Here is a 26,458-nt window from a genome sequence, read left to right on the forward strand (position 1 = left end):
CTTTCCAGCAGGATAATCACCATTTTTTCCTTATATAAAGAAGTTCCTCAGCTCTCCACAGTGATATGAGGCTAAATAATTTATCGCCGCTAATAAAGAGTAAACACACTCACACATGTGAATATGCATCTGCAACGCTCTTCAACATTAGCATAACAGCCTTTGATCTGAAACATGAATTTTTTGGTAGACTTTCAAAGTGTCAAACAACTCACATCTTGGCTTCCCGGTCGCAATCAAGCATTAATTAGAAATATCCATAGCAGGAATATTCTCCGCTGCTTGGCCACGGCAAACTTTAGTGAGTGGCGTGAGTGTGTGTGTGTGTGTGTTGAGTGGCGTCTGGTTAGGGCGCGTGCGACAGGAATAAAGCGGCAGCGGTGCGGAGAGTTCAATCCCTGCACCGCATTGCATTACGCCGTCTCTATTGCATATTAAACAAGCCTATCAAGTCAGCCATTGGCATCTGCTGTGCTGACACAAATTGTGAATTAAATGAAATTGATGTCCCCTGTCATATATATTTATGAAGACAGACCATTCTCTGAAGTATTCTGCTTATGAAGAATTTATGATTGCAAACTGTTCCAGAGCAAAATAAAGTGGCAATAAATTCCTGTTTTTTTTCTTCAGTTTTTTTTTTTGCTTGCATTGTGACCCTCCAAGGGCACCGACTTCACCTCCCACTGAGACATTTGTTACTCAGAGAAAACAATGGCTGGATCTGGATTGCATTGATGCCCATCAAATCATCTGTATTCAGATGAGTGGAGAGGACAGAGAAATAAAAGGAGAGAGAGATTCAGCTCTCTGACTGTGAAACAATAGCTTATTTGGTCTTGGTTGAAGTAAACGTGCTTGTTGAACACTTTTGCAGGGTTTTTATGGCTGTGTGACCTGCAGAATTTAACTAAACAAAAAAAGTGAAATATTTTAAACAGCATTCAAAAAAAGACTTTTGCTGTTTGTTCAAAATGAGTTGATAAAACTCAATTTTTGGTGTTTTTGAGGACAACTTAATTGTTTTATGTTCAATCCACTTAAATTTGTTAAAACTGATTAAGTTAAAGAGCCCCTGTTTTGCATTATAAAAGGTCATATTTTGGTTTTGGAGGTCTCCCACGACAGGCTGATTTGCATGTATACCTGTCAACTTTGGGACGTAAAAATAAGGGATATGCACACTACAATAAGTGATCCCCCCCCCCAAAAAAAAATCCCTAAATTACTAAATCTGTTTATTTGGAGCTGTTTCATTGTAAATCAACAGTTAAACGGTATGTTTTATTATTATTATTATTTACAACAGAAAAAAATACATAGTTTACATTAGCAGCAAATAAATTAGCAGTTTAGCTTATAAAAAAGAATAGCTATCATAAAGAAATAGAATCAAGTTATCAAATCTCATGAACCTTTTCTTCACTGTATACACACTTTGATTAAAGAGCAGCTAATGAATCTTATTTATTTGGATTTTTCATTTGATTACATTAAATAACAGAGGTGTCACTTTAAAAATGCACACATCTAACGTTAAAATGAAAGCGTTTGATTGCTTTCCTAACTTTTTATTAAAACGCTTCAGGTAGGCAATGGTCAAACAGGAACAAGCAGTACAATATGAATAGAATTAGTACGGACTTAGTAGCAACTGAGCATCATGTCAACGTCACAGCCTACCTTAGTATTGTTGCTGACCATGTCCATGCCTTTATGACCACAGTGTACCCATCGTCTGAAAACAGAAAAAAACAAAACACAAAACAGAACTCAATCCAATAGATCACCTTTGGGATGTGGGGGAACGAGGGATTTGCATCATGGATGTGCAGCCGACAAATCTGCAGCAACTGCATGATGCTATCATCTCAATATGGACCAAAATCTCTGAGAAATATTTCCAGTAGCTTGTTCAATCTATGTCACGAAGGATTAAGACCTGAAGGCAAAATGGGGGTCCGACCCAGTACTAGTAAGGTGTACCTAATAAAGTGGCTGGTGAGTGTATGGTAAAAACAGTACTAGTTTATTAAATACTATTACAAGCTTTAAAAAGCTATTATTCTATTGAAATGTATTTAAAAATATCATCTATTATTTTTATTGCATCATTCTAAATGTTTATTTGCTGCTGAAGATTTTTTTTTAAAGATTTTGTTGAAACATCTACACCCTTTTTTTTTGGTAACAATTATCCAATTAAGTCCATCATTAAATTTATCATAATTTTTAATTATCATTTTAATCATCCTTGCTGAAAGAAAAGGAAAAAAGATAAAGATAAACATCTCTGTATTTGTTACAACAGTTAAAACAATAATATCTGAGATCAGCCAAAAGCAAAAAGTACAGCAAGAGTTACTAGGTGATTTAACTTTTTAGCGCTCCATGAGCACTGATGTCTCATAAAATCACCATGAGTTTGGCTTTTGCCTCAGTTAGCCCTGCAGAAAAGCCTCAACATTTGTTTTCGGCCAGAAGAGCCCATTTTCACATAAAAGCTAAAATGTCCCTTGCCACTGAGTCGGAGAGTCAATGTTTTCCGCTCTTTCCACTGCGAACACAGATGTGTTAATAAAGGCCAAAACCCAGAGAGCTTAATTGATGCCGCATGCTGAAATCGCCACTTCATTGCTGCGTCATAATCACATCTGTTTCCATTCCGGCGTCCAGACACATAAAGGAAGGACAATTACAGCAGCCACTGTGTGTATTAATTGGATAATGGTGTGTATTGTGCTTGCAATTGCCATCTCAGTATACAAGGTTCAACCTGTCTCGAAAAAAAGTGTGATTGCCAGGCAGGTGGGAAAACACACAAACAAACACACACACACACACACACACACACACACACACACACACACACACACACACACACACACACACACACACACACACACACACACACACAAACACACACACACACACACACACACACAGACAGACAAACTGCAGCTCAGCATGGTTTTCGCATCTCTCGCTGTCATTCGGGGGAAAATTGTTCAGCGGAGCCCATTTCTGAAATCATTGGTGTGTTTTTTGTGCGGCTGATTGTTTGCTATTCAACAGACATTTGAATGTTGCTCTGAAATGCCACTTTGTGTGATGAGATTTTAACCCCTTCAGGCTCATCAGGTGAAACAGCCTGTTATCAGACACTTGAGGAGCTCCGCACTCATGTGGACCAACGCCATGTCTTGCTTCTTAATTAAATGCTAGCAATAGGAGCTCGGCAGAATTTTTAAAGTTTAGTTGAACTATTTTATTGGAATAATTAATTATTTTCTATTCAAATCTATTGAAATAATCCATTGTATAGTATTCTATTGAAATAATCAATTATGTACTATTCTATTCTATTGAAATAATCTATTCTATTTTGTCGATATATTATATTCTAATACATCCTATTTGTTATATTGATATTTTCTATTTAATTCTATTTTATTCCAATACATTCTATTCTATTAATGTATTCTATTCTAATACTTTCTATTATAGTGATATATTCTGTTCAATTCTATTGGTATATTCTATTCTATTCTATCTATTGTATTCTATTATATTAAAATAACCTATTAGATTATATTGTATTCTATTATATCCTTTTAAAATAATCTTTTTTATTCTACTCTATAGATATATTCTATTTTTTAATTAAAACACACTTTAATCTATTATATTAATATATTCTATTATATTTTAATATAATCTATTCTGTTCTATTGTAATATTCTATTCTATTTAAATGAATTGAAATAATCAATTCTATACTATTCGATTAAAAAAATCTGTTCTATTCTATTAATATATTCTTTTCTGTATTATTCTAATACATCCTATTCTAATATATTGATATATTCTATGTATTTTATTCTATCTTAAGATATAAGTTCTAGTAAATTGAAATTGAAACTGTCAGTTCAGTTTTCAGAGATGTTATTTAAACAATCCATTCTATTTTATTCTTTTGTATTTTATTGGACTAATCCATTCTATTCTATTCTATTCTATTCTATTCTATTCTATTCTATTGAAATAATCAATTCTATTCTATTCTGTTCTATTCTATTCTATTCTATTCTATTCTATTCTATTCTATTCTATTGAAATAATCAATTCTATTCTATTGAAATGATCAATTCTATTCTCTTAATTTCTATTCTAGTGAAATAATCCATTCTAATTATTTATCTTTTATTTTATTCTATTTTATTGGACTAATCTAATCTATTCTATTAATTTGACTATCTATTTAAAATATTCTATTATATTCTATTCTAATAAAATAATCATTCTATTCTATTCAAATCTATTGAAATAATCCATTCTATAGTATTTTATTGAAAAAATCTATTCTATTCTATTGAAATAATCTGTTCTATTATATCATTATATTATATTATATTCTAATACATCCCATTCTATTATATTGATATATTCTATTTAATTTTATATTATTCCAATACATTTGATTCTATTGATATATTATATTCTAATTCATTTTTTATATCATATTCTATTATAATAATATATTTTATTATATTTTAATACAATACATTCTGTTCTTGTGGTAATTTCCATTCTATTGCTATGTTGTTATGTTCTATTTTTTTCTTTTGATATGAATTTTGACTGAATAAATTGTATTTTGTTTACTATTTCATTAATGCTTTGAAATGAAGTAATTAAAAAAAATATGTTATTCACTAATGTTTAATTCGATGCATGTTTTTCTATTATTTTTATGTATAAATTTTTTGTAAATATTACATTTTATTCATATTCTCTTTATTATTTTATTTTATTTTTTTCAGTAAAGTTTGTTTTAGTAAAGCTTTTTTGGATTATTATTATAGTAATACCATGCATTTTTCGCATCATTTTCACCAAAGTGTTTTTTTCACCATAGTTGTAGTAGCTATTGCCTTAAACCACATTAAATTGGCCTATCCTACCATGTTTGTTTCTTGTATGTGTTTATAGACACTCATGTAATGGACTGGATCTCTGTTTGTGTGTGATCAGAAAACGCTGTCGGAGCACATGGTGCCCAGTGTGGTCCAGCAGAGCCAGCGTGAGCTTCTGTCTCCAGACACCAGCAGGATGGTGACGCAGCTGGAGAGCCGCATAAAGGAGTTAAAGAGCTGGCTGAGAGAAACCGAGCTCTTCATCTTCAATCTCAATCTCAGACCAGACAACGCTCAACAATGTGAGAGCAGCGCGCAGGACACAACAGAAGAGCCGCAACACGAGCCACAGACCAGCAAACAACTGCAGCACTTCAAGGTCAGTGTCTGTCCAGAGTACATTAGAACTTATAGCGGTCAGTGCATTTTTACAGGCAACAATCTTTTCATATCAACACTTTTAGGACAGTAGTCTACCAATTTTATTTAAATTGCAGTAATCAAATGAAGTTAATAATAATAAAATTAAATAAATATTAATGATAGCAATACTACTACTACTACTACTACTACCTCTACTACTACTAATAATAATAATAACCAATAATAATAATAATAATAATAATAATAATAATAATAATAATAATATTATTAGTATTAGTAGTAGTAGTATTGTTGTTGTTGTTGTTGTTATTATTATTATTATTATTATTATTATTATTATTATTATAATAATAATAATAATTATTATTATTATTATTATTATTATTTATTATGTCCAATTATATATGTAATATTTTTTGTTACATATATAATGCAATAATACAATAGTTATACAGTATTACGTATATAATTGGATATCATAATAGTGATAATTAGGGGTGTGACGAGACGCTTACTCCACAAGACAACATGAGATGAAAGATTGGGTTCACAAGAACGAGACGAGAATAAACGGTTAAGTCACACTCACCCACCCAGGTAAACGAGGAACTCTGAAGCCGCCCTAGGTATTTGATTTGTGGTTCAAATCAAATCGTTCCTCCAATCTTTAGTGCTCTAAATTCATCCTTACGCTTCATTATAACATCACAACTCACAAGACAACTTTTGTCCTCGGCGAGAAATCTCGTCTTAATTTAGTCCCGAGATCTCATCACATCCCTAGTAATAATAATAACATTTGAAATCTGCATCGGAATAAAGCAAAATTTATTGGTATGTGGATGTTTACACTCATAAATTGAAGTTATCAATACTAGTAACAATAATAGTAACAACAATATATAATGATAAATCAATCAATAAATAAATAAATAAATAAATAAATAAATAAATAAATAAATAAATAAATAAATATTTGTAGTATAAGTATTATTAATATTCTTATAATGGACCATTATTATTATTATTATTATTATTATTATTATTATTATTATTATTATTATTACAATTATTATCATTCACCCAGCTTATTTAATCTGTATTAAGCTTAATTAGTTGGTATTTATTTATTTATTTATTTATTTAATTTCACAGTCATTTTACACTACTACCAATAATAGTAACAACAATATATAATGATAAATAAATAAATACATATTTGTAGTATTATTAGAATTATTAGTCTTATAAAAGACCATTATTGTTATTATTATTTATTTATTCATTATTATTATTATTATATCCAATTATATATATATATATATATATATATATATATATATATATATATATATATATATATATATATATATATATATATATATATATATATATATTTATATATATAGCTATACAGTATATAACTAGATACAATTATTATTATTATTATTATTATTATTATTATTATTATTATAATTATTATAGCATTGACCCAGCTTATTTGATCTGCATTAAGCTTAATTTGTTGGTATTTATTTATTTATTTATTTTTAGTCATAATTTGAGATTACTTTCTCCCAGCTTAGTTTAGCATATTTGGGGTTTTCTAAATCCCCTCCACATAACCTTATGCTGTAATTGCATGAAAAAAATGATTATTGTTCATTAGAATGAGCCAGTGAAATACTTCTGTTTGTCAACTGTTACTTATCCTTAACTACTGTAGCATAACACCAGCACTCCTGCAGTCACTCATTAGCCAGCATTACCAGTGCTAACAAGTTCACTGACATTTGCTTTGTCAGAGTAGCTTTCAGAAAAGCATAAAACATTCTGAAACACGAGTACATGATGGCAGGCTTCGTGTCAGCTCTTCTGAGTGTTTAGCATGTACACAGAAATGAACTTGCTCAGTCAAACTGCACAGACATTCTCTAAAAATAACCTGCTTCACTTGAGCCTTGCTCCTTTAATAAATACAGGGCCAAAAGCACACATCAAACCCCCTGACGGAAAATCGATTCGAAATAATTATTTGAGTTAAAATCCTGCGAAACGGCTCGGAGTATTAATCAGGCCGTGTCAAAACACAGGTAGCGGAGCTGATGACATCCACCTGCTTTAAATATACACACAGTTCAGTGACGAATCACACAACTCAGCTAAAAACACTCAACTTATTGATTTCTCTGAGACATATAATAAACAAAATGATTGGAAATATAGGTAAGCGTTGATGTAAACAACTCTCTACAATGGAGTGATTAAATGATGTCTTTTGTTTGCCAGTGGCTAATGAACTATTAAAATAAGTTTCGGCAGATGTATTGTCACTCATCTGATCTTGAAGAGACTGAGATTTTGAGAGTTTTGGACTTGGTCTTAGAGGAGCTGCCTGAGGACTTTGAAAATATGGCCGTAGAGGGAACACACTTTGCTTGATTTCCTTGGACCTCAGCCAGGATAAAATTAAAACTACTCACTGTGTTGGTCAGACAGATAAAAGTCATATATTTTACACAAGGATGGCTCAACAGTAAGTGAACAATTGAGTGATTTTCATTTAGGGGTGAAATAATCATTTAAGGAGCTGTATAATTAAACATTGTAAAATCGTATTTTGTTGAGCATAGGTTTTGGGTTTAGGGTTTTTAGTTGTGGTTAGGGTTAGGGTTTAACGTCTTTAGTGGTGGTTAGGGTTAGGTTTTTTAGTTGTGCTTAGGGTGAGAGTTTAGTTTTTTTGTTGTGTTTAGGATTAGGGTTTAGGGTTTTTAGTTGTGCTTCAGATTAGGGTTTGGGTTTTTTAGTTGTGCTTAGGGCTTTTAGGTGTGGTTAGGCTTTAGGGTTTTTAGGTGTGGTTAGGCTTTAGGGTTTTTAGGTGTGGTTGTGGTTAGTGTTTGGGTTTTTAGGTGTGGTTGTGGTTAGTGTTTGGGTTTTTAGGTGTGGTTGTGATTAGGGTTTAGGGTTTTTAGGTGTGGTTGTGGTTAGTGTTTGGGTTTTTAGGTGTGGTTGTGGTTAGTGTTTGGGTTTTTAGGTGTGGTTGTGGTTAGTGTTTGGGTTTTTAGGTGTGGTTGTGATTAGGGTTTAGGGTTTTTAGGTGTGGTTGTGGTTAGTGTTTGGGTTTTTAGGTGTGGTTGGGATTAGGGTTTAGGGTTTTTAGGTGTGGTTGTGATTAGGGTTTATGTTTTTTAGTTGTAGTTAGAGTTGCAGTTTAGGGTTTAAGGTTGGGTTTAGGATTGTTACTTGTGGTTAGGGTTTAGAGTTTTTAGGTGTGACTAGGGTTAGGGTTTAGGGTTTTAAACTTGTGGTTATGGTTTAGGTTAGTTGTAGTTAGGGTTAGGGTTTTTTAGTTGCGGTTGGGGTTTAGTGTTTTTTTGGTGTGGCTAGCTGTGGCTAGTGGTTAGGATCTAGGGTTTTTAGTTGTGGTTAAGGTTTGAGTTTATTAGGTGTGGCTAGGGTTAGGGTTTATGGTTTTCAGTAGTTGTTAGGGTTTCGGGTTTGTTGTTGTGTTTAGGGTTTTTTTGGTGTGGCTAGAGTTAGGGTTTATGGTTTTAAGTAGTGGTTAGGGTTTGTAGTATGGTTTGGGTTTTCGGTATGGCTAGGGTTAGGGTTTTTGTGTTGGTTAGGGTTTAGAGTTTGTAGCTTTAGTTAGGGTTTTGGGTTTTTTGTAGTGATTAGGGTTTAGGGTTTGTAGTTGTGGTTAGGGTTTTGGGTTTTTGGTGGTGGTTAGGGTTTAGGGTTTGTAGCTGTAGTTAGGGTTTTGGGTTTTTAGTAGGGTTTGTAGCTGTGGTTAGGGTTAGGGTTTGGGTTTTGGGTTTTTAGTTGTGGTTAGAGTTAGAATTTAGGGCTTTTAGGTATGGTTAGAGTTTTTAGTTCTGGTTAGAGTTTGTGTTTAGAGTTTTTAGCTGTAGTTAGGATAGGGTTTAGGGTTTTTAGTTGTGAGGACTAATGCAATTTTGCACTTGCATGTTATTTGTGCGTTCTTATACAGTAGATGTCTATCATTTATAACCCAGCAAAAGTGAGAGCCTCAGAAACCCAGCTTTTAATGATCTGGATGAGTCCATCTCAGATTACTGCAGTTTAATTGAACAGTTTAAGACTTTGTCTGTGTAAGTCAGAATCAGATGTCTCTGTAATTCCTCACGGCTGAAGTCTGTCTGTTCAGAGCACATACCGATGCCAAAAAAAGAGGGTGAAATATGTGTAAAAGGAGAGATAGAGAGACACATCGTTATGAGTAACAGGTATGGTCACCCTTTAAAATGTCATCATAAAAATGTCCATCTTCCACTGAATAAAAAGCATTAAGTTCTTTACTTGCTGGGGGGGAGAGGAGTCGTCTAAAATTAGACTCTATTGTATCTTAACCTTCACTGGTCAGACGGTTCAGAGTAGTTGGCTGCCAATTTCGCTTCTTTCATTAATAACTGTCTTGGCTTTAATAGTGTGCCTTCATGATATTAAAACCCCAGGGTTGGACATCCGCTGTCAGCGAGAGGAGAGATGACGGCAACAGCATGCCAACTTCACTCATTAGTTAACAATCGCTTTACTCGTGCAAGCCACTGTATCGGAAGCTGGAAACCTGCTGATTTCTTATCTCTTTAAATAATACATCTGTTTAAAACCTAGTGAGGGTGCTAACTAGACAGCATTTCCAGGTTTACCTTCATTATGAAGCACAATTGGAAGCTGATGATTTCTTGTAAGGTATCTTGAGGATACACTGCTGTATAAACAAGATATAATGTATAATATCAAAATTACCATATTACTATTGTAGAATAAACTGTAAAATGTACATCTTTATGTACTACTGCTAATATTGTAAATAGTCATAATTCAATTGTTAGGTTTCACTTTATTGTAGGTGTCCATATATATATATATATATATATATATATATATATATATATATATATATATATATATATACAATGTATAAATTCATTTAAATAGTGAGAAATATTAATTAATTAGATGTACAGTACTTACTACACTTTTTTTAGTAGTTTAAAAAAAAAATATATATATATTTATTTATATATATATATATATATATATATATATATATATATATATATATATATATATATATATATATATATATATATATATATATTTATTTATTTATTTATTTATTTTTTTTTTTTCAAACTACTTATTTAAAATGAGCTGAAACAACACAACTCTTGAGATTTCATTGGGACAACTTATTTTTTTCAATCCACATAAATTAGTTAAAAGTATTAAGTTAACTTAATCTATTTGTGTTGGAACAGCATGAATGAATTGTTGGAACCCTGCATTTTTTTACAGTGTATATAAGGTTAGTTTTGGGGCTAGTTGCATGTGATTATGCATAATTAATTGTAATTTGTAAAGTAGGTACATGGAACATGTGTAGCAAAGACACCTTAAAATAAAGTGTTTTCAATTATTATTACATTTCTTTTGAATTATTTTTAAAAGAATGATCACACTATTGCCTCTGTTTCATCTTAACCATAAACCTCTTTTATGCAGTATATTGTTTGCCAAAAAAAGAAATATATATATTATTTAACTAAAAGACAGGATGTATTTATGTTTTATGCACTCGTTTTATTACCAGGGAAAAAAAAAACATTAAAATACATTAACATTAAATATAGAAAAAAATTCTGAAACATTTTAAAAATACCAACAGTTAAAATAGTGGTATTTTATTTTAAACAAATTCATAAATTGATTTTTTTTTAAATAAATCCCATTAAATAGACATACTTTTGATTCTTAATTTAATTAAACAAAGAAAAATTTGATATATAGAACACTGATATTGGTAACGTTATAAGTTTCATTAATTGTGCTTTTTAAATGTCAAAATGTAGTTTAACAATTAAAACAGCATAGCTAAAATAAAATAATAATCAACAATAGTATCACCATGTTTGCATTTTGATAATGTTATTTGCAATCAAATATGTTTTGACATCTATACAGCTATATTTATATTATTTAATAAGGTTGTTTTAGATAATTTAATACATCCAAATGAACAAAAGTAACAGAGATCTGTTGTATTTACACATTTATTGTTTTGATGCTTCAGAACTGTTTCTTTGCCTTGAATTACTTTTCTATGGGTTTTTCAGTTGCTAGTATTACATCAATAACTTAGCAACAGTGTCTCTGTGGTGAAAATCTGCGAAAAAATAAATACATCCTCCCAAAAACAGCACATTTGAGGCATTATTCATGTCTGTATCACAAACTGAGTGGGATTTACAGTCACTGAGTATTGAGCCGCATGCAGTATCAGTAAAACTCAACATAGGAAATTCCACTAACAGCCATACCAAATCATCCTCTTTTCTTCTCTCATCTATTATTGTTTTTTTTTCATTTGGAGCAGCGGGAAGGCAGCAGCCCTTTCAAAAACACCTCCAACTCCAAACTGCATTCCTATTGGAGGAATTGTATATTACAGTATAGGTTTTGTATTAATTTCATAAAAAACACACCAACAAAAAACCAACAAATGAACAGATCTGTTGTATTTCCATTCTTTTGAATTGACCGTTTTAATTCACACATCTATTGTTCTGATGCTTAAGAAATGATTTTTGCATTTAATTACTCTGGGCTCTATTTTGACGGTCCATGCGCAAAGCGCAGGGCGCAAACACATTCAGGGCGTGTCAGAATCCACTTTTGCTAATTTAAGGACGGAAAAATCTGCTTTGCACAGTGGCGCATGGTCTAAAAGGGTTGAGCTTATTTTCTTAATGAGTTATAGGTGTGTTTTAAGAATAAACCAATTTGAGTCTCATCTCCCATTCCCTTTAAGAGTCAGTTGTGTTGCGCCATGGTGCATTTGCTATTTACATGGCGTAAAGTAAGTGGAAAAACTGAGCATTTCACAAGCAAGAAAACAGTTAAACAGAGCATCTGCAGCGCGAGAATGAGAGATAAATTATTAACTTTCACTTCCGCTCGTGGATAGGGAAACCTAGTACGCACAAACATTAATTAGCCTATAAATAATTACCTTCGTTTGTTAAGCTCAAATATTTGTTTTAAAACTATTTCTGAATTCAGTTTTAATTTCCAGCAAACGAAGAAATAAACAGTATTAACGAAGTGTGGTCAATAACCTGAATTATATCCTAAAACACATGCTGTGCCCCTTATGGTCTAAAACCTGACAGGTGGGCAAATCTAAGCTTGTTTTTAATAAAACAGATATAAATATGGATACAATAAATAATACTGCTAATAATGATAACATTTTACAAAAGCAAATTGTTATAAATAAACGGAAAAAGCCTTTGAGATGAAGAAGGCATGAAGGTCGTTTTCATATTTATGTAGGCTAGAAAATAATATGTTTTGTAATATTTGAATCCTTTATATTTATATCCTATATATATCCTTACTATATCCTATATAAATCCTTAATATCTTAATTCTTTTTCATATGTAAAGATTTTTGTGTATTGCTCTACATCTTGTGTGTATTAAGCAGTGTGTAAGCTAACACGCTCTCCACTGGAAAATAGACCGGCTTTGTTCTGGTCTATTGAAAATCTATTATAGTTTCTCAAAATAGCAATGCGCCAGCAATACACCTCAACACGCCTCCCTTTTTAGATCAGAACGCCTATGGGCGCACATATGAGGGCAAATGCATTTGCTATTTAAAATCTGTAGCGCAAAACGTCATACGACTCTTGCGCCATGCTGTAACTAGCAAACAACTATTGCGTTGCGCCTTGCGCCACATTGTGCCGGGTGTATGATAGGGCCCTTGGTGTTTTCGGTTCAGAGTATTCTGTCAACTTAGCAACAGTGGCTCTTTGATGAAAATCTGAGAAATAAAATCCTCAGAAATTCAACATACACTTACACATACACTCAAAAAAATTATTATTTTTTTGCTTGTTCAGACTACCTATTTAAAATGAGCTAAAACAACACAATTATTGAGATTTCATTGGGACAACTTAATCCACATAAATTTGTTAAAAGTGTCAACTTAACTTAATCGATTTGGGTTGAGACAACATGATTGAATTGTCTGGAACCTGCATTTTTTACAGTGCATTTTAAAATGTTGGTTGCAAATGTTGGTTAGCAGTTTTTGATTTTTCCTTAGTTTGGATATTTAGTTTTCAAATTCAGTTAGTTTTAGTTAGATTTACTAATTTATGTTAGTTTTTATATTTTGAAATTGATTAGTTTAAGTTAAATTTTTATTAGTTTCAGAATTATTTTTAGTTTTTTGCAGTTTTTTTGTAAATTAGGATCTTTGTTGTGGGCAAGATTCAAAATCATCAGAATAAATATTGTATAATAAAAACTCAACCAACCATCTACCAATCCTCAAATTTAAATACAACAGCCCACAAGATAGCAGCCTTAAGTTGAATATGTGTTCAAGGCTACTTCTGAGGTTAGGTCCACAATAGTGATGGGAAGTTTGGATCTTTAATGGGAACCAGATCTTTTGTGACAATCTTTCCATGTTTGCACTCAACATATCAAACATGTGTCGTCAGCAATCATAATTTCAGCCAGTTAAAACATCACCGTGATCTGAAAAGTTTCTTACAATTACGTTTTGCAACCCAACTGAAGCATCATTCACTTATTTAAATTCCATTACGACTTTCTGTACTAAAATAAACTTATATTACATTTCGCCAGATCCTCTCAATAAAGCCCTCGGTTTACCCACGCTGCAGTTGTTCAAGTTTAGTTCAGTCACAGCAGGCTGTCATGAACTGTTTGTGTTCGGTTCACTGAATCACACATGCACAGTATTATCAGTTCACCGTTTCTCAAATCTGATCTCAGTGTACTGTTCTAATAACTGAATAACTCCGTATATATATTGCTTTATTTTGAGTCAGAGGGGGTTTCAGGCATGTAAAAAGTAAGTTGTTAGTGGATAACGTTACTGGAGAACGCTTAAGGTTACTGGAGATGCAAATTGTTTCAAATGATTCAATTTGATTTGTTGAATTTGTTCAACCGGTTCACCTAGAAGATGTAGATAAGAAGAACAATTTGTTCGCAATCGCGGTTACTACTACAGAAATGAAACAAATTATTGGGCACAAATGTGTTAAATTAATACTTTGTCTGTGCAGGTCGTATTTAATGTTGTCAAAATGCAGCTGTCATGTCCTACCTTTGTTTATGTCCCGGGAGCAACAGCGAGGATGACTGGAGGAGGATCGGCTTGATCTGGCCAATGGCATCAGGACAACTGGCGAAAAAATAGTAGCGCAAAGCAAATATTGTAGATTTACTTCTAAAAGGCTCACAGTATCTATTACATACATTTACAAAGACAAAGGAAGAACATTTTGCCAGTACTTTAGTTAATGTTAGTTTTACATACATATATATACATATACACACACACATAATATATATATATATATATATATATATATATATATATATATATATATATATATATATATATATATATATATATATGTATATATATAACTATAACTATAATAACCTTGGTGGGTTTAAAAGTGGCTGCAAACAATTTATATGGGATGAATTTGAACAAACTAATTAAATTTAGTCATGTTCAACCTAATTTGTTTGTTTAAATTCAACAAATTGTTAGAAACCACTTAGCTTAAAAATTGTAAATCCAGTGAACCATTTTTTTTCACTGTATTTGAGGCATTATTCATGTCTATATTACAAACTGAGTGTGATTTATTGAGCCGCATGCAGTATCAGTAAAACTCAACATAGGAAACCCAGCTAACTGCCGTACCAAATCATCCTCTTTTCTTCTCTCATCTATTATTGTCTTTTTCATTCAGAGCAGCGGTGGCGGCAGCTCTTTCAAAAACACCTCCAACTCCAAACCGAGTTCCTATTAGAGGAATTTCACCGGAGAATTAGACTAAATGGAAGCCAGACTGCAGTCGAAGTCCATCTCCACATCTCGGCGGCACCTTTGATCAGCACGGGGCCCCGGGGCCTCCTCCTCCGGGCCCCGTCCTGCTGATTGAATGTGACGGCGCAGATATAATATCAATACTTTCTCTATGATTAGGAATAAGGAACTGCTGTTCTTCGCCGAGTGCTAACTGCATTAAAGCAGTGCCGGGACGCCAAACCCAGAGTTAGAGTCTCATCAGCTAGTAATGGGGAGCAGACAGGTGACAGGCCTGTTCATTACACACACACACACACACTCATAGAGTCGTATTTTTCATTATACGTCCATGCCGCTTGCTTTCATTTACACGCGTTAATGAGAAAATGTCCCCATTGATGGCAGTGTTATCACTTTGCTGCCATTTGTTTGCTTTAAGGACGTCTAGTGTTCGTAATGCATTAGTCTCATTTTGAAAACACTGTCAGTTTTTTGTCTTAAAGGGGAAAAATAATTAAAAATAAGCATCCTCTGAGGACAGGGTCACTGACAGCCCAATGCATTTCAGTCTGGGCTAATTTAGATGTATTTGAAATAACAAACATGTCAGGGAGAATGTAAAGCCCGATCCGTTTTTCCTGTAGAATATGAGTAGCGTCAGCGAATGCGCTTGGTTAAGTTTGGTTTTATTGGCTGTCTACTTGCTGCAGTGCTGATTTTCTCCATTAGTGTGTGTAGATGATGAAACGGGAGCCAGTCGGAGCTGATGGGATGTGCGTGTGGGAACAAATGATCGACATGAGCTTGTTGTGTTTGTGGCTTTAATTGACTTACAGTAATCAACAAATGTAGTTATAATTATAGTTTACGTAAACCATCAAACTAAAATCATGAAAATGACTTGAAATTAAACAATTATTCATTTGGTATAAATATAACTTATTTTATTTCATCTAGTCTCATCTAATATTCCAGATTTTTTTCACAAACTGTCAAACTAAAACTGTCATAGCAACTTGAAATGAAATAAACATTAATTGAATCATTTATTTACTTATTTACATAACTTGTCAAAGAAATAATAATAATAATATATATATATATATATATATATATATATATATATATATATATATATATATATATATATATATATATATATATATATATGTATATATATATATATATGTATATATATATATATATATATATATATATATATATATATATATATATATATATATATATATATATATATATATATATATAATCAAAACAACTTGAAAATAAATAAGCATTAATTTTAAACAAATTCAACTTAATTTATTTAATCTAGTTGTCCAAGTAATATTTCTCACATTCTCATATTTCTTGCATACAGTTGAAGTCATAATTATTAGCCCCCCTGAATTATTAGCCCCCTGTTTAATTTTTTCCCCCAATTTCTATTTAAAAGAGAGAAGATTTCAACACATTTCTAAACATAATAGTTTTAATAACTTATTTCTAATAACTGATTTATGTTATCTTTGCCATGATAATATTTTAAATAAATAAACAAATATAACTTATTTGATTTCGTCTTGTCAGAAAAATATTTCTCACATTCTGATTCTCATATTTCTCGCAAACTATCAAACTACAACCATCAAAACATCTTGAAATGAAACAACCATTAATTCAATCATATAATTATTTCTCACATTCGTTTACTAGTTTTATAATTGGCCTTAGAATATCTGAAATTTTTAAAACACAATTCTTTGTCTTAAAAGTCATTGTGTTTTAGGTCTAAAATAATTGTAGAGAGGATTTAATGTTCATATGTTTATGTTCCTACTTCTAAAACATTTTGTTTTGATTATTGCTGTGTTTTTTTTTTTACTAGTCTAAATATAATATTAAATATTTTAGGACTATAGCTGAAAACCAACATTGTTATATTTGTCTTAAATTTACCTTTAGTTAAAAAATCTTGCATTTAACTTGGTAATTGCTGAAGAAATCCTGGTTAAGTATAATTTAATGTCTAAAATGACTAAAATACAACAACAACAACAACAATAATAATTATAATATTATTATTATTATTATTATTATTATTATTATAAATTATACTATTAATATTGAAATTAAATTTATAAATATTAAAACAAATAAATAAATAAATATGTTTTTTTATTTATAATGCTATTTTTATTTAAGTTTATTCTGCCAACTGTATATAATTAAATAATGTGCAGAATGCATATAAAAATATATCATAGCAAACAAATAAATTATTATAGTAAAATAGAGTTTTACTATGATAAAAACAAATATTATGCATTTCCTTAGGCCATAGATTAAGTGTTAAATTTTGATCAATATTATATTCATACTTATTCTTTGTCTTCTCGCTGCAGTCTTGTATTTCTCTATTAGCTGCTGCAGATGATGAAACTGGAGCCGGTCGGAGCCAAAGGGACATGTCTGCGAACAAATGGCCGACATGAATTCGTTACACTCATTTGTGATAACAAGTGCTTGTGGTTTTAATTGACTTAATCAACAAATAGAATTAATCAGAGATTTCTAATTAATGGTAATTGATTGAATATCCGCTGGGTCACTGGCGGAGCTGCGTTCGCGTGTCCTCGCCGTCACTGTCGGGGATTTGGGGCTTCGCTTCTCAATCTCACACAGATTAATTGAAAATGTTAAAACCACAGCGGCTGTAAATAGCCAGATGAAGTGTGTGCTGGAGAACCAGAAACAAATACCACTGAAACCCAAAGAGCGAAGCCTGATATCTGGAGAATTTGTTTTTAATCCTACAGGAAGAGCATCATTTAAGCCACTGTTTCTCCATACACGTCAGTTTTTTCAAATTCTATCCATTTCAGCTTTTTCAGAAAATCTTTATTCGCTCTAATGTATAGTGTTGCATTCGCAGATGTGTATGTGTGTGTAGACTCGCCCTAATTATGCAGTTGACATTTGGATTGGCTGAAGTGACCCAGGATATCTTTTAAAAAAAGAGAAACGGCATGGAGCGAAAGCGAGTTGGTTGATGCTTGGTTTGGCTTTTGGCGTTGTGGAAAAATTATTTAGTTCACTTTTTGTTATGATCTAAGGTCTACGGTCAAGGACATAACATAAAAAACACTGGACAAGTAAAAATCACTTTTAAGAAGCCTTGGAGTCGAGTCTGTTTATCTGTGACTTTATTAGAACTTCTGTTAAGAGGCTTTGACACATTCTACATTGTAAAAGCACTATAGAAATGAACATTAATTGAATTTGCCTTTTTTTAAACACACTAAATGTAAAGCCAAATACCTCGGAGAGGACCCACAGAAAAATAATAAACAAAAATATATCCCCTAACTAAACACTTAAATACACCTATAAAAATAGCAGAAATAAGAAAACAAAAACTACTCCTATCAACCTGACTACTCTGACTATACTCTGACTATACTCTGACTCAACTCTTGTTTAATATACAGAAAATAAATGTGTGTCCAGCCCCTACTGATTTTCAGTACAGCATTTACAATGACAAACAAAGCAAAACAAAATAACAAGGGGGAAACATGGATGGATAAACAGCAAACAAAAGTCACAATTTACACACACCAAAATGGGAATACACGATCAAAAATAACACTTCCAACTATAAAATTTTTCTACAACAATTTTTCTCCAATTCACTCTCTAGTTCCATGCCCGTTTCCCATTTTTTAAAAACACCCTGGGTCACTCCAGCCAATCCCAGGGCACGTCGTCTGCGTAATTAGGGTGGGGTCTGTGGTGAGAAAAAAGAGAGAGACACACATACACACAGACACACGCAACAACAAAAACACACGAAATCCTTATTTTTATTTACTTATTATTTTGTCGCACTTCGAACTATCAGTTTGTGTATGTTTAATTACAATACATGTTTTCATAGATTTTTGTGCTTAAAATTATGAAGGACACCGCAAGTGATAATAATAAATAATAATAATAAATAATAATAATAATAATAATAATAATGAGGATGATAATAATAATAATAACAATACTAATAATAATCTATTTTATTTATAACGCGCTTTTCTAAAACCCAAAGCGCTTACAAGAAAGTAAAAACAACAAAGCACAGTAAACAATAAAAAAATACAATCAAAACAGTAAGAATAAAAGATATCACAAATTAAAAACAGTCCTGAAAAGATAAAAAAAAAAAAAAGTAAATCTTATATTTGGCTGTTTGCATAGATTTTTGTGCTTAAAATTATGCTTAAAACTATATATTTTTAAATAAAAATAAATAAATAAATAATAATAATAATAATAATAATAACAACTATCAGTTGTCATCATAATTTCCCAGTAGATTGATTGCATGAAGATTTGCAAACAAATGTTTGCGAGTTTTTTTATTGATATGCAAATGAGACATCGCTTCATGAAATATGCACTCAGTATCAGTAAAGCTGAACAATGATGAAGTCATGTTAGAGTTCAAGGATTTTACATATTGTTTTATCACTCCTTAATTTAGAAAATATGCAAAATAAACTTGGCTTCATCCAACGTTGTTTGAATTGTTTGTTAGTTGCAATACTGAAGTGCATATTTCATTAAACAATGTCTTAAATGCATATTTAACATTACATTAAAAAATGTAATGAAAAAGTATGCGCTTTTTAATGAAATCAATCTATTACTTCTGTTTTTCCACCTAATTCACCTACACTGTGAATAGGCTCATTTTACAAGTCACCTAGAGTTCAACTTTTGGGGTTTTACCATTTTTAATCCATTCAGCTGATCCCTGAATCTGGCAGAGGCTTAGCTTAGCATAGATCATTGAATCGGATTAGACCATTAGCATCTCACTCAAAAATGACCAAAGAAACTTTTTCATATTTAAAGCTTGACTCTTTTGTAATTACATTGTGTACTAAGACTGATGGAAAATGAAAAGTTGCTATTTTCTGATATTGCAAGGAACTATACTCATATTCCAGCGTAATGATCAAAGAACTTTCAAGTCACAATAATAAATGTGACCCGCTGCATGCACACACACATATATATATATATATATATATATATATATATATATATATATATATATATATATATATATATATATATATATATATATATATATATATATATATATATTTCTCTGTAATATCATTGCATCTGCTGCAGTCATGTTGCGGCCACAAAGTTCATTGATTATTACGCAAGAATAAGAGTATAGTTCCTAGCCATATCAGCCTGAAAAATTGCAGTTTTCTATCAGTCTTGGTATACAATGTAACTACAGAAGAGTCAAGTTTATATATGAAACCTTTGGTAAATTTTTGAACAAGATGCTAATGGTCTGATCCAATTCAAGGATTTATGCTAAGCTAAGCTAAAAGTGCTCTCGCCAGACCTTGAGATTAGTTAGATGGATTCAAAAATGGTAAAACTCATCTATTTAACTCTGGGAGTTATAAAGCGAGCCTATTTTAAAAAATTGTAAAAATATTTTAAAATTGGAGTGTTCCTTTAAGGCTGCAGAACTGTCCGAATATGAGGAGGCCAAGACTGTAATGAAATGGAGCGATGGCGAATTGCAGTTTTTCAGCCTCTGTTCTCATTTAGTGCTGAATAAAGAGATAAGCAGTTTTTTTGGGAGCAGACTCTTGGGAGGTCTGTGTAATACACATGCATCTTCACGCCGCCGCAGGTGTGATTACAAACTCTGATAGCGAGAGACCTGTAGATTAATACTGTACAGCAGATGGATTTAGCCACACGATAAGAGTCAGGGGAGTGAGACGGCAGAGAAGACTGGGAGATTGTGTTAGAACCTGATCCGCTGATAGCTTTATTAAAAACACCTGATAGATGAGCCTCTGGTCCTACAGTGGATGGGCATTTCTGAAGGGTTTCTGTATTTTTGGGTTTAGAAGAAGAATATTTGGTAAGGAAATTTTTTTTTTTCTGGAAAAAAAGCTCGAAATGAGAAAATAATAATAATTAATTAATTCATTTTATTTTCGGCGTAGTCCCTTTATTAATCTGGGGTTGCCACAGCAGAATGAACCGCCACACTCATACACTACAAACAATTTAGCTTATCCAATTCACCTGTACCGCATGTCTTTGGGCTGTGGGGGAAACCGGAGAACCCGTAGGAAACCCACGTGAACGCAGGAAGAACATGCAAACTCCACACAGAAACGCCAACTGACCCAGTCGAGGCTCGAACCAGCGGCCTTTTTGCCATTTTGCGGCCTTTCGACAGCACCTACTGCGCCCCCGCGTCACCCAATAATAATAATAATAATAATAATAATAATACTGATAATAATAATAATAATAATAATACTGATAATAATAATAATAATAATAATAATAATACTGATATTAATAATAATAATAATAATAATAATAATAATAATAATAATAATAATAATTAATGTTTTTATTATTATTATTAGTAGTAGTAGTAGTAGAAGTAGTAGTAGTGGTAGTAGTAGAAGTAGTACTATTTGTTTCCCCCACAGTCCAAAGACATACAGTATGGTATAGATGAATTGGGTAAACAAAGTCGGCCGGGATATGTGTTTGTGTAGGTGTTGCAGCTGGAAGGGCATTCGCTGTGTAAAACAGATGCTGGAATAGTTGGCAATTTAGCCCACTGTGGCGACCCTTGATAAACAGAAGACTAAGCTGAAGGAAAATGAATTAAGAAGTGAATTATTATTATCTTTAGTTGCAGTAGTAGTAGTAGTAGTGATAGAAAAAAATAAAAAATACAGATTAATTACAGATATACAAATATTTCTATATTTTTAATAAAATGACAGTAATAATATTGATAAAATAAGAAACAAATTAAATAAATCCTAAAAATCCTACATTTATCATTAATCAATGTAAAATTACTTTCATAATCAATATTATTTTTGCATTATATTATTTAGTAAATTTTATCTTTAAAATTAAAATTATTAAAAAATTAAAGCAGTTAAATTTTAAATCAACCAAATTAACATTGAAATTTTCTTAAAATGAATAGATTTTTTAATGATAACAGGATTATTATAGTGGCCGGATTATTATAGAAACCAGTATTATTATAATGACATTATTTTCCACATAGTACTTTATTTTAATGCTATTTGTATTGTCATACAGTTTCCCTTTATTGTACTAACAGTTTTAGGGGATTTAATTTTTATTTTAGTTTTAGCCTTTATCCTTTAAGTAGGCAAATGTCATGCATTAGTTGATATAACTCATTTCATTTTGCAGCAAAAGGATTTTTTATTATCAAAAAAAAAATCTACTAACATTTTTCTATTTAATTTTAGTTTGTTTAAACTTTGGTAATCTATCATGCAAGTTTGGTAAGCTTTTTATTGAAAATTTATATTATATATTATTTATACACATTTTTATTTTTTATTTTGATTAGTATTGGAGGCATAAAAATGTATTTAAGTTTTTTTTTCCTCAAAGTTCTGACATGACTGTTCTCATTCATACAGTCATTTATCCAATCATTCATTCATTCAGCTTAGTCCCTTATTTATCAAGGGTTGCCACAGCGGAATGAACCACCAATTTATCCAGCGTATGTTTTACTCCGCGGATACCCGTCCAGCTGCAACCCAGTACTGGGAAATATTTATACACACTCATTTACACACATACACTACAGCAAATTTAGCTTATCCCTTCCTTCATTCATTTTCTTTTCAGCTAAGTCCCTTTATTAATCAGGGGTCACACCAGCTGAATTAACCACCAATTTATCTAGCATATGTTTTATGCAGTGGATGCCCTTCCAGCTGCAACATAGTACTGGAAAACACCCATACACACTCATTCACACACACACATGCACTATGACCAATTTAAACCGGAGCACTTGGAGGAAACCCATACCAACACAGGGAGAACATGCAAACTCCATACAGAAATGCCAACTGACCCAGCTGGGACTCAAACCAGTGACCTTCTTGCTGTTAGGCGATAGTGCTAACCACTGACCCACTGTGCAGTTTATTGTTTTGCACTGCAGTTTATTAATCTATTTGTTGACTGTTAAAGTGGCCAAACAGCATACTATTTTACTGAATCAAATGTAATATTTACAGTCACAGTTGAGCATTGCTCTGCATTTTACTGTAGCTTTTCCCATCAGAGACACAAATGACTATTTTGACGTATGATAAGAGTTTTAACGTGCATAGTAGCTCAGATAGTTTGTTCTGATGTGAAGATTTGTACAGTTTGCGATCTCCACTCTAGTGTTGTCTATGGGGAAAGGATGGAGGTTTTTGTGTTTTCTCTTTCTCTCTGGGAGTGTGGTGATATCTGGCCCTCTGGCCCTCTGCCAGCTTCAGTCTCTCTGCCGGTTTGTGCCTCTGAAATGGAGTCATTGTGTGGACTCACATACTGGAGGAAAAACAGTGTGTTTGGAAAAGCTTTTTAGCAAATATTGGCGCACTATACTGTACCGCGCTGTTCCTCTTCCACAGTAAGACTCAATCAGACAGTAATGCACAAACACAACATATTTCTGATGTCTGAAATTTCAGTATTGCCAGTGTGTGGTTTCACAGTTTGTTTTTTGTGGCCTCTAAGTTGTTGATTTGCAATTATTTTTGAACATTTACATACAAACATTTTGTGATGCGGGTAATTTTGGTATAGTGTAAAAAAATATCCGTAAATTAGCAGTTCTCTGTATTTTGTTTCATGTTTTTTTTCTTTTTTCTCGTTTGTTTATGCTTTTGATTTGATTTTGATTTTAAGGGACTTTGGTCTTTCTTCCAGATACTTCTAACCTTTAAAAGTTAAAAAAAGGAACATTTATGTACATTTTCAAAAGTTTAAAGTGATTTTGTCTGGGTTGGTGTTGTCTATTATGCTACAAAAACCTTGTAATAAACTGCCTGTACGTTTTCGGTCATTTTACAGACTTATTTCTCTATTTATTATTTTTTATACATTATATTATTCAAAAGATGCCAATAAAAGTCACTTTTTATCTGTAAAGTTGCATTTTCATCACCAAAAGTCAGCAGAGCAGTGATCAAACCGTATTTTGATTCTTCTAAAGTCATACGACAAACCTGAAATCATTGCTTCTTCATATCTTAGAAATTTTAGAAAGTTTTCCATTCTGCATGTGCACACTGGATTCACTTTGAGTTTGTTGTAGATGAGCGTTAATGATAGCTTATATTTTATCCTGGTTAACCTCTTAACCGTCTCCCCCACTTTTTGAACATAGTCATGAAAATGGCATGGTCAATTTAAATAAAACTGTAAATACATGGAAAACACTTGCGAACCACAACATACAGAAAATATTAATTAATAGATATTTTTATAGTGTCTTTTAAGGTATAATTAGATGTCAAAAATATTGTTTGCTAAATAATATCAATAAAAGTGAATAATATTTGTTGTTAAACCTGAATATGTATGGCTATTGACAAACCATTGCTGCATGGAAAATTATGCAACACTTTTCAGTTGTTGTTTTGTTAGAAATAAATATATAGTTTTCATAAATGTGTACTGTTTTGAGCAATTATGAGTTAGATTCAAAGATATTCAATTAAACTCATTTCAAATTTCAAAGGATTTAACATGGTTTATGTTTACAATATATGGTGTTATAGATTCGATTCAATGATATATTCAAATAAAATCATATCTTTATATTTAGCATCAGAGAATTGAGGTTTCTAATTGAGAGGATTTTGTTTTTAAAGTATTTTTTTTAGTAGAAACATCAAAGTCCTTAAGATTAAATACATTTTTGTTTGTTTTTACGTGTTTGTTTTAGCTTATAACTTTAATTAATTTTAATATCTTCAGTTGTTTTACCTTGTTTTTGCTTAAAACATGTAATAAAAATACTCAATCTACTCAATCTAAACATTTTTAGTCATGTTAACTTACACCCGTCAAACTGACTAAAAATATTGAGTTAAACTTTGTATAACTAAACAAATTGAGTTGAAACCTGATTATTATAGCTCATTAATATTAGTTAAAGTAACATAAAAACATTTGTTTTCGTGACTTTCTGTCATGTCATTTCCCAGCAGGCACACAACATCATAAGATGTTAATATTAGGTTAGAATTAAGTCAGCAGGTGACCAAAATTAAATGTCTAGCCAGAGCCTAAGTACAGTGTTATTTTGACGTCCAATAACCAAATCAAATGAAGTTAATATTTGGTTGATTTTAGGTTGTTGGAAAGTGACCAAAATCCAACTTTGAGCCAACATCTTAAACCAATGTCATATTGACGTCAAAAACTGACATTTATTCATCAAGTATGGCAACCAAGTTCAACATCTGACAGATGTCATAGTGGTAATGTACACATATTATTAAGCTGTGACATTAATAGATGTTGATATTTGGTTGATTTTAGGTTTCACTTTGGACATTGATGTTGGATGTTTTCATTTCCAAACAAAATGCAACATCTTCACAATGTCAGGTCATTGCAGTGCAGTAATAAAATCCGATGCAATATATATATATATATATATATATATATATATATATATATATATATATATATATATATATATATATATATATATATATATATATATATATATATATATATATATATATATATATAATAAGCATATAATATATATTAATAAGCAGTTATTAAAACTATTATGTTTAGAAATGTGTTTAAAAAATCTGCTCTCTGTTAAACAGAAATTAGGGAAAAAAATATATATATATTTTATATATATATATATATATATATATATATATATATATATATATATATATATATATATATATATATATATATATATATATATATATGTGTGTGTGTGTGTGTGTGTGTGTACTGTAAAAACTGTAAAACCTGATAAGTTAAATTAGCTCAAACTGTTTGAGGATCCCGATTGCGGCAAGTTTTGAAACAAAATGGTGTGAGTTGTGAGTAGTGTCAGAAATAAAGGTGCATGAGCCGTCACTGAGGTGGTACATTTGGAAAAGGTACAGATTTCTACTCAAAGGGTTCATATTGGTCCCTCAAAAGTGTATATTAGTACCTTAAAAGTTTGAGGGGAATACTTGTGTACTTTTTAGATACTAATAGGTACACTTGAGGTATCAATATGGACCTTTTACATGTACAAATTTGTACCTTTTGAAAAAAAGCTGTGACAGCTTGCGTACCTTTATTTCTGAGAGTGTCCTGTAAACCTACATTG

The 26,458-nt window shown here is 31.5% G+C and overlaps 1 protein-coding gene across 8 annotated transcripts in view; it reads left to right on the plus strand.

The window, feature by feature from the left end:
• akap6 (A kinase (PRKA) anchor protein 6) overlaps positions 1-26,458 on the plus strand; it is a 279,219-nt gene that overhangs the window by 231,929 nt on the left and 20,832 nt on the right. For all 8 annotated transcript variants that reach the window (XM_001919913.8, XM_021467296.2, XM_021467295.2 and 5 more), the window contains one exon: positions 5,035-5,295. In XM_001919913.8, the coding sequence (XP_001919948.3) occupies positions 5,035-5,295 (261 nt within the window). The remainder of the gene's footprint in view (positions 1-5,034; positions 5,296-26,458) is intronic.

Source organism: Danio rerio, chromosome 17 (assembly GCF_049306965.1).
Source record: "Danio rerio strain Tuebingen ecotype United States chromosome 17, GRCz12tu, whole genome shotgun sequence".
In the NCBI taxonomy this organism is placed as follows: Eukaryota; Metazoa; Chordata; class Actinopteri; order Cypriniformes; family Danionidae; genus Danio; species Danio rerio.